The 9,662-nt window shown below is 32.8% G+C and overlaps 1 protein-coding gene across 4 annotated transcripts; it reads right to left on the bottom strand.

The window, feature by feature from the left end:
- Positions 1-461: 461 nt before the first annotated feature.
- LOC105221144 (phospholipid scramblase 1) lies at positions 462-8,962 on the bottom strand. 4 transcript variants are annotated; one of them, XM_011197877.3, is made up of 6 exons: positions 8,806-8,962; positions 8,518-8,746; positions 6,088-6,409; positions 1,608-2,098; positions 1,378-1,536; positions 462-1,003 (listed from the first exon to the last, which is right to left on the bottom strand). In XM_011197877.3, exons 2-6 carry the CDS (start codon positions 8,650-8,652, stop codon positions 944-946), a joined length of 1,167 nt encoding a protein of 388 aa, XP_011196179.1. In that variant the 5' UTR covers positions 8,653-8,746; positions 8,806-8,962; the 3' UTR covers positions 462-943. The 4 variants fall into 4 exon arrangements, with proteins under 4 accessions (XP_011196179.1, XP_011196180.1, XP_011196183.1 ...); XM_011197878.3 differs by having other exon boundaries at positions 8,802-8,938; XM_011197881.3 differs by lacking the exons at positions 6,088-6,409; positions 8,518-8,746; positions 8,806-8,962 and adding an exon at positions 4,191-4,694 and having other exon boundaries at positions 1,608-2,085.
- Positions 8,963-9,662: the final 700 nt, after the last annotated feature.

A 9,662-nucleotide genomic window follows, 5' to 3' on the forward strand; every position in this document is an offset into this window, starting at 1 on the left:
TAAGTTGTGGAATCTTATCAATATAAAATAATAATTAATTTTGAGAAATTTTTAAATACTTGTCTTATGAATTGCGCTCATCCTAAAAGTATGCTGTACTATTTTGACGCAAATTCAAATGATTTCGACAGAGAACGTATATATAAGAAGAAGAATGATATACGTTCTTTGGTGTAGATACGCGTTCTTTCGGAGCGTCAGTTGTATTTTATTGTATGCATTTGTATTACAATGGTATTTTTAATGTTCTTTTGTGTATTTTATTATACACAACAATATCAGACAATCAACAGCAGAATCAAAAAAACTTTTTATTAAGTATTAAGTTGGACATTTATTTAGACTGTTCTTTCATCTTTTAATAGGCATATTTAACAATTCAATTAATACAAGATTCATATATACATACATATAAATATACATAAATAGTATATGTACAATTGCACATACATATATATATATATGGCGATAAGGCAACATGTATTTAATTATAAACGATTATTAAAAAAAATGTACATTTATAAAAATAACAGTAAAAAATTCGTACATTTCAAGTACTTTGCCTAGCTAAACTCTTTATAGTTATTGTACATGAGTATATACATTCATTACATTTGTTATTAAGGAACAGCTTACATCAAATGCATAGTTAAATAAATAATTTACACTTTACAAGCGATCAAAGCATTTTAATTGACAACAAAAACTTTTTTCCTTAAATTCATAAGTTCGCTGTTTAATAATAATTTTTTAAATTCACTTTTGTTTTTTACTTTGGTTTGAAAGTGACTAGTACGTCATAATATATCGAAAAAATTTGTATTCTATACATTCGAATGGTTTGTTATTGAGATAAATTTTAAATTTAATATCAAATAACACCGACTGGTGTCTATGTTTTGATTGCAATAAATATTTTTATTATCTTTAAGCGCCGTATTGTTTAAAACATGCCTGGCCGGTCGGATTCACGATTTCCTTGTTTCTCAAAGAACATGGCATCCTGGAATAAATAATAAATAAATACAATTTAATATATTATATACATATATTCAGTGCTTTAGTTTAATACTAGCTTAATACACTGTCTGCAAGCAGCTAATATTTCAAATCATTATTCATATGGGGTATATACACATAAATGAATACATACATACATTTATTAGCCAACTACTGTTTATACACTTTTAATAATTATTTAGTTTTTGGTTTTACCTCAGTCCTCAAATTCTTCGACGCACACGATTTAACAGTTTCAAACGATAAAACTTAACGCTATATGCCTATTCAGTATAATATACATGTATATACACAAATATGAAATTTGAACGCTATATGTAGTAGCCGAGTCCACCTGAAAAGCTTACGAATACTTACAATAAGGAAGGTAGCGCCCAAAAGAACAGCTTTCATGCGCACATCCAAGTCCATCGGAAAGGTAATACCGAAGAAATCGGCATCGGTGAATATTTCGCGTGCTAAACCAGACCATTGTTTTGAGATCTTCCCCACAGACTCACCGGTTAGAGAAACCACCTAATAATAAATAATAAAAATACATGTTAATAATAATAAACAAATTCAAAGTGATATTAAAGTGATTTTACCTTAAATTCTACATCACCGCACATTGAGAAGGTGCAAATAGGACCCTCAATGCGTAACACAGTATCGCCGATGTGATTTTTAATACGAAATGAAGGCGAACAGATGGACCATTCTTGCTCGATACTGCCAATTACATTGCCCGGTGGTGCGGACACTTCCATTGTTTGTAGGCAACAGGGGAAGCAACATGCCGAACAGGCTAATGGACGATACATATGGATGACTTCGTTACGGAAATTATCGAAAACTTTCATATCAAACGGACGTGCTGGCCCACACATATTACGAGTGCAGCAATCGTTATCCTCTACGGCGTAATAGACTTTCTGACCAAGCGCATTTTTAATTGAGAATTTATTATTGGTTTCGAAGCCGGTGAAGGCTTCGAGTAATTCGACTTTTTGTTTAACCAAAAGCTGGTCGACCATCGTAAGGTACTCCAAGCCGCGTGGACAATTCGGTATGCCGGCGGGTATACTCATCCAGTCGCCTGAAAATACATACATATATAAACATGATTCATTTGTTACATTAATGATCAATTTTGAGTTCAGTTTTTAAATTATTCCACATATATATTACTAAAACGTCAATTTGAAACCATTGAGCCTTCAGGAATTCTTAAGTTCCGTGCGCAGCGGGTTCCGATCCGCTGAAAGCTCAGAAAGGTAGAGAGAGAGGAGTCTCTGTATAAGGAAATTAGGACATCAACTCGAAAACAAGATGCGACTCGCAGAATACAAGTAATAGAAACACAAGAGGACTTCAAGGAAAGCATACAGCGAAAATCTATTCTCGCAAGAAACTCTACACCCTTTGATATCGCAGAAACGAAGTTGCAAATTGAATTTCAGATAGTGCTACTCTTGTACGCTAGCTTTGAACTGCACCCATCTACATTGGATTGTTACCATAGCCTTTTCTGAAAATGGCGTTCAAGTCAAGGGCTTCTCATTCTATGCAACCCCTTCTTACTATTATGGAATTTGAATTTTCTCGATAATGGACAGTTGTTAGAACCCTTTCTCATAAAATATCTTTTTATGGGCCAATTTAAATTCTATAGAAAACAGACAATCTTTATCAAATGAAATTAAATTTAGAAATTCCTTATCAAATTAAATCAAACGATTAATTCAATTCAGAAGAATAATAATAGTATAACATTGTCATTTTTGCAAGTGTGATAAGTTTTATGGTACTAATGCATTATCATTCTTATGTATGTGTGTACATTTGTAATGTAAACAAAACTGAAAGCATTACCATTTGAATTAAAAAAGCATGCCAATTAAGCGACAACAATTGAACAATATCATTTGAGGAAAGACACACAATGTAAGTGTAAACGTACACAAGCAAATAGAATCAATTGTACTAGAACTTGCTTAGATTTCAAAGTCAACAATAATTGAGTTAGTTTAGTATTAGGCTTTTGTCATTCATATGTGTGCAACGGTTATTTTTTCATTCTTAGGTATTTGTCTGATTTCATGTGTTAACCCATTGAGTGTAATAAATTAATTTTTAATTTTTTATATATTTATGTATGAGGTGTAATGATCAAAAGTAAATCCCCCGAGAGTCAGAGGTAACCTAAATACAATCATTGTCACTTGGACACTTTCGAGCTCCACAGCGATAATGATCTCAACAAATTTTCACTTGAATTAAAAATAACAATTTCTGGTTGTAATCAGTAAAAAATTAATGTGTACGAAAGGTACATTTCGTTTACATAAATAACTGTAAATTCATAAACACTAATTGTATCTGGTATCTTATCAATTACCGATATCATAAGTGCTTCGTCATTGTTTTGGCCGGACTGAACTTACGTTCTGCTTAATTTTTAGCTGATTATTTGTCTAGGTTTGAAACCAGTAGTAGAGAGTTTTAGAAGATTTTTCACTTCCTTTGGATAGGGTGAAGTCAATACTGGCTTTTTTAACAAACGGTCATAACAGTAGTTCTATACAAATATATGGTTTACATATTGCGTTATTATAACGATAGCAACTCGTCTTCAATAAATAACTTTTATTGAATTTACAGATTCATTATTTCATATTCCCACTTTGTTCATTTCCAACTCAATACCTGGTTCATTTAAATACTTTTAACGAATAATACAAAAATAAAATGCTGTCAAACAAAAAGTAATTTCGTTAAATAATAGTGGCGATTAATGGGTTAAAATTAATATTATTCATACGATGTATATATTAGAATGTCCAGTGTGAAGAGTAGATACGAATATACATACACACACTTATCAGTATATATTCCAAAATGAAAAAAATCATCGTAATATCTTTAAGTGGCATCAATATAAAGACATGCATAAGTACTATTTCTTGCTTCTGAAAACGGAATGTCTTTGTTCCTCATTTATAGTGTCATAAAAGCCTCTTAGTGATAAGAATTTCATAGATAATTGTTTTAACTATCACGCTTGCATCCGAAGATTCATACGATAAGTATACTTAAAAAGTATTTATTCACTGATTATTACCAGCTATATTTAGATTCACAAACTTTTATCTCAGCTATTTAGCCTCACTTCAGACATTTGCGCTCACCTCTTATCCTCATCGCTTATGAAAAATTCATATCCTTTCTGTTTTGCTGATTTATTTAAACGCAGTGAGCGGCGAAATTTCTTCGCCAAAGGTTTGTTCGCCTCACGTTCAACAATAACTTTTAAATTTCCACTGCGTCTGCGCAGATAATCGTATTTCTCATACAGACTATGCCAAATGATGCGCAGCACACTGGCGCCCACATCAACGAAACCGTTACTATTCGAGTTACCAGCGTTATGCACTTTCTTAGAAGAAGCAGCAGTTGGAGCATGCAACTGAACTGTGGAAGCATATAAATTTGTAACCGTTTGAGATTCGCACATTATGTTTGACTAGCTTTTGTAGCTTTAGTTTGTTGTAATGTCAGCACTTGCTTTCGATAGCTTTAATACTAGTCAAATTGAACATTTAAATGTTTTTCTTTTATTTTTGTATTAATATGTTAACGCATGGTATTGTCCAGCTGGACCGTTGATGGCACACTAAATGTCGGTGAGAAAATTTCCAGCCGACGAAGGCGTAGCAATCATCACAAACGCTTATAACTGACGGCTGTGCGCGCGCGTTTATCACTTAATTTGCTCAATTAAAGAACTTAGTGATAAGATGTGAAGGTATTCATATAGCAGAATTTACAACGCGCAATGTAAACACAACACATATGATTTTATTATTTTATACAACCACTTGCGTGTATCGTGAGACAGAAGGTTACGGCGGCTGGCGAATTTGTAATTACTGAAAACGATAGTTATATACTAGTTTTAGCATAACGACAACTAATTGTTGTAGCATGTGTGCGAGCGAATGTGTAATTTAGGCTTACTTCATGCTTTTTTCTTAATAAAGTAGGTCGATGCTCTGCATCGCTAGCACACGAGTGCGTGTTTTTTTCACATACGTTCAATTCGAACTTAAAATATGCAGGAAAAGTACAACAGCATCTTTATTGATTTGTCTCATCGTGGCTCTTCATTTCATGTTTGTGAATACCAGGTCATTGACTATGTGCCTAACGAGACTATCACATATTTGTTGGTGGGGCTTATCGCAAGAAGAAACAAGTGAGTGCTTTCAATAACGACTTCAATGGTCAACGATGATGAAATACATAGTATGCAAATAAAAGTGTTGTATATTAAATACGAATTAATAAACTTGCATTTATATTTATAAATGTACATACACACATTTCCAGATAATAACTGTCAACAATACGTTAATCCTACCCTAGTTAACTTCATGATGGTTCAAAAAAATCTTTCTAAGTACATAAATATGTATGTATACTTATTTAGGGATGTACATGAAATAAGGTGCTGTATTCATTTGGTTGTTATGCGTTATAGTTAATTATAGTTATCAAAGTAATTACTAATATATTTTCATGTAGGGAATATTCAACATCAAAACTAGGCTGGTGAATGGAATTTTTCCTCAACAGAATTTACTCAATAACTTTGGCATATATATTCATGAATCACATCAACAACGAACAAAAAATATACAAATCGAAACTAGAAAACTTTATGGGTATCAAAAACAAAATACAAGCAAATATTTCAAATTTCCACTCACAGCAAAGGCTTCTACGAGCACTATGAGGCAAAAATTAAATACGTAATATGTGTATCTTCTTGCTAAGCGCTTAAAAGCTTATTAGATTAGTTAGATTTATGTGCACAAATAATAATTTAAATAACAGTTAAGTTAGTACACTTAAAATATGTTGTGCAATAACTTGCGGTTTTATATAAACGGTAAGCCTTTCGATAAAAAAAATGCAAAACAAAACAATCACAGAAAAGCTATGCAACACACACCTAACTTCTCAATAGAAAAACATATGATTTTATGCATATTTCGTAAATAAAAATGTACAAATAGTACTCACCTGCTGGTCCCATTGGCTGTCCAGGTGGCCCCATTGGCTGCGCTGGCGGTGGCATTCCTGGTTGCGTAACTATTGGCCCCTGTGGCCCATAACCAGGTCCTGGTTGAAAGCCACCTCCACCATTATATTGCGGCTGTGGTTGAACCATGCCGCCATAAGGTGGTTGCTGACCCCCATAGGGTGGCTGTTGACCACCATAAGGAGGTTGTTGGCCGCCGCCATATGGAACTTGCTGACCACCGTAATTCGGTGGAGCTTCACCGTAGGGCGGCATTTGTGGTACGGGCGTATAACCGCTTTGTGGCTGTCCTGGCACAAAACCCTTTAAAGCAAAAAAATTACGTTAATATCAACAAGTAAATTAAAATATTCTCTATTATTTTTTGGCGAATTTATTATTTCGCAATAGAGCGTGTTCGTCAAAACTCATTTCGTTTATAAGCATTAATCTTACATTAAATACTCAGAAACAATTAAATAAAACCATTATACCTGTAAAAAAACTAATTCTTATCATTCGTATAATGTAATGCTTGTAATGAATAAACTCGAAAACTACTGCGCCGATTTCAAAAATTCTTTCACCATTGGAAAGCTACATTCACCCCGAGTAACATATTTATTGCTAGAATCTCAAATTTCTGGAAATAGAGAATCTTAATCTGTAACTGAAAATCGTCTTACAAGTCATTCTCTTCGCATCCCAATCGCGTGAAAATTTTAAAACCTATAACTTATAACTTTTGAAATGTTTGTTTAAACACGTGCGAAGTCGGAGCGGTCTGCTTGTATATGGGAGATTCTATGATAAGAGGTAACTTGTGCGGCAATCACTTATGCGAATAACGCAGATGATGGAACGTTGAGCTATACGACGACACTGACATAGTTCAGCGAATAAAAAGACAGAGGCTACGTTAGCTAGGACATGTTGTTCGAATGACGAAAGCGCTTCAGCTTGGAAAGTTTTCGATGCAGTACCCGCTGGTGGAAGCAGAGGAACAGTAAGCCCTCCATTCCGTTGGAAAAACCAGGTAAAAAGAAACCTGGTTTCTATTGGTATTTCCAATTGGCGCCAGACGGCAAAAAAGAGAGAAGACTAGCGCAAAACTAGATTTGCCTATAATCGCATAAGCGGTGCATACGCCAAACATGTATATATATCTTTTGAAAGGGCAGAAGATATATTACGTCTTTAAAAAGTCAGAAATGTTTTTGAAGGATTTTAAGATTTTAATATTTAATATTTGTTTCGTTTATTTAGGATAAAGAGTGAATATTATTATTATTTTAATTTTATGGTTTATTCATCTAGGAGAGTACCTTTCATTTGTAATACTATTTTACATTAATTTTTTGCTTTTGGTAAAATAATAATCTAAAATAAAATTTACGTCTCTCCCCTGGCCGATGTATTTACCATGGTCGTCGATAAAATAATAAAATATGTATAAAGTGACTTGCCCTTACGTGAGAAGATCAATAAAAGGGACAAAAATCATAATACAGAGGTGTCATGAAAAAAATCCAAAGTTTTTCTTTGGCCGTTTTCTCTATGCAATTGAAACCTCTTATCGTTGAATCACCCATATAATAAAGTCTAATGTCGAGTTAGGCCTACATGTGGTTTACCCTTATTACTCATTTAGAGAATAACAATATCAATGCGGTTTCGCGTCATCATTGGAGACATAACATTATTCGTTTCATTTCTTTTATACTAACTTTTTATTTGCTCTTTAAATTTGTTTATGCATTAATAAAAAATTTGCAACAAATAATGTCGACTTTACAATTTTCCTTTAAATTTAACTTATTTAACTTTAAATTATAACACTATAACGGCAATAGCGTTTTCTTCATACAAAAATTGTGCATTTATTGTGCCCTATTCTTGGTCTGTCAAATTCACTTGTTCTTTTCTCAACATTTTTGCGTTTTCTTTGTTCTTTTCTCAAAATGTTACACTCTAACCAGAAGCAAGTGCAACATTTTCTACCCTTCGCAAAACGTAAAGGTGACAGTCGTATAGCATGAGAGTGTGACATTCATATTGTTCTTTCGTCATGAGAAAATGGAACATTTTCACAGGATGTTGAATTGTCGTTTTTCGTCCTCAAGTTAAAATATGCAATTTGTTTAACATCATGCATATCCGCATTTGTATCGGGTGCTTTTAGATCATTGATGTCGTACTGCTATTTTTTCAAACACTACTGTATATACAATATTTTTACATAGCCTGATAATTTCTTTTGAAGCTGACTCAATCATTGTACCAAAATGACTACCAATGCATTATAAATATAAAAAAATGAAAAATTAATAAACTTGTATTAAAAATTAAGGTACATATGTGTGAGAAGCAAATTTCAATGACGTATATATGTTTACGCCCCTTTTGTTAGTAATTACAATATTGTTACTTACATATGCTCCCGGTGCTGACGGTTGATAACCGTCCACTTTAGGCACGTTAGGGTCATTCCCTCCAGGTGGATATCCAGCTCCAAATCCCGGTGGCACATATCCGCCCTTATTTATATTACTCATTGGCATTGACATTATGCGATAAGACGTCTAACAAGCAAATTTTTGTTAATGGGGCTTTCTCTGGAAAACTCTCGCTCTTTTAATGAGACACAAGCAATTTGTATACCTAAAATAGTATTGGCTATTTCGTCATCGTTTTAATATATAAGCAAACTTTTTACAAACCACCGGTTGCACTAGATTCTAGTTGACCAAAACTTTTTATCTTCGCACAACAAATATTAAACTTTTCTAAAATTTCTAATTTTGTTTCCAGTGCAAGTAAAAACACTTGTGATCTACTGAATAGTTGTTTTTCTTTGAACAGTGTTGCCCTTCTGCACGAATTTAGCCCTTTAATGGGTATTCACAATTGAAGTAATCTTTTGTATTCTGAATGGCTTATAATTTATTATTTATAAATAAATAATTAAACATTAATTACGTTTATTGTGATTTTGTTTTTCTCACTATTTAATTGTATATATAACAAATGAAGAAGAACTACGTTCGAGTGTAACCGAACATTTTATACTCCCGGAATTTGCGAGGCTCAAAGCTGTGAAAAGCTGGTATTGCAATGGACGAGACAAGCACGGAAGAAGATGCGTCCTTGTGATATCTACTACAGCGCCCATATAAAGGAGCTCAGCGCTGTTAGTTCTGCTTTTAAAAGAGTCCCTCTATATCTTATGGAGGCGAACATAAAATATCATTTTACACTTATGGATTGAATAAATTATGTAACAAAGGCATGACATATAGATGTCAAGACCCAAACAAAATCACAGAATACATTTTTTAACATTATGTACATAAAACTTTTAGCTTTATAAATATATTAAACTGTGTCTAAATCTAAATGTCATTGAGTATTAAAGTGGTCATTTATTTAGACTGTTCTTTTAATTTTTTGGTACGATTATATGACAATTTAATTATATAGTGTATTAATTATTTAGAAAAAAAATTACATTTATAAAAATAACAGTAAACATTTTTATAACATTTATAGTTATTGTATATGGTATACATATATAATG

Source organism: Zeugodacus cucurbitae, chromosome 4 (assembly GCF_028554725.1).
Source record: "Zeugodacus cucurbitae isolate PBARC_wt_2022May chromosome 4, idZeuCucr1.2, whole genome shotgun sequence".
Lineage (NCBI taxonomy): Eukaryota > Metazoa > Arthropoda > Insecta > Diptera > Tephritidae > Zeugodacus > Zeugodacus cucurbitae.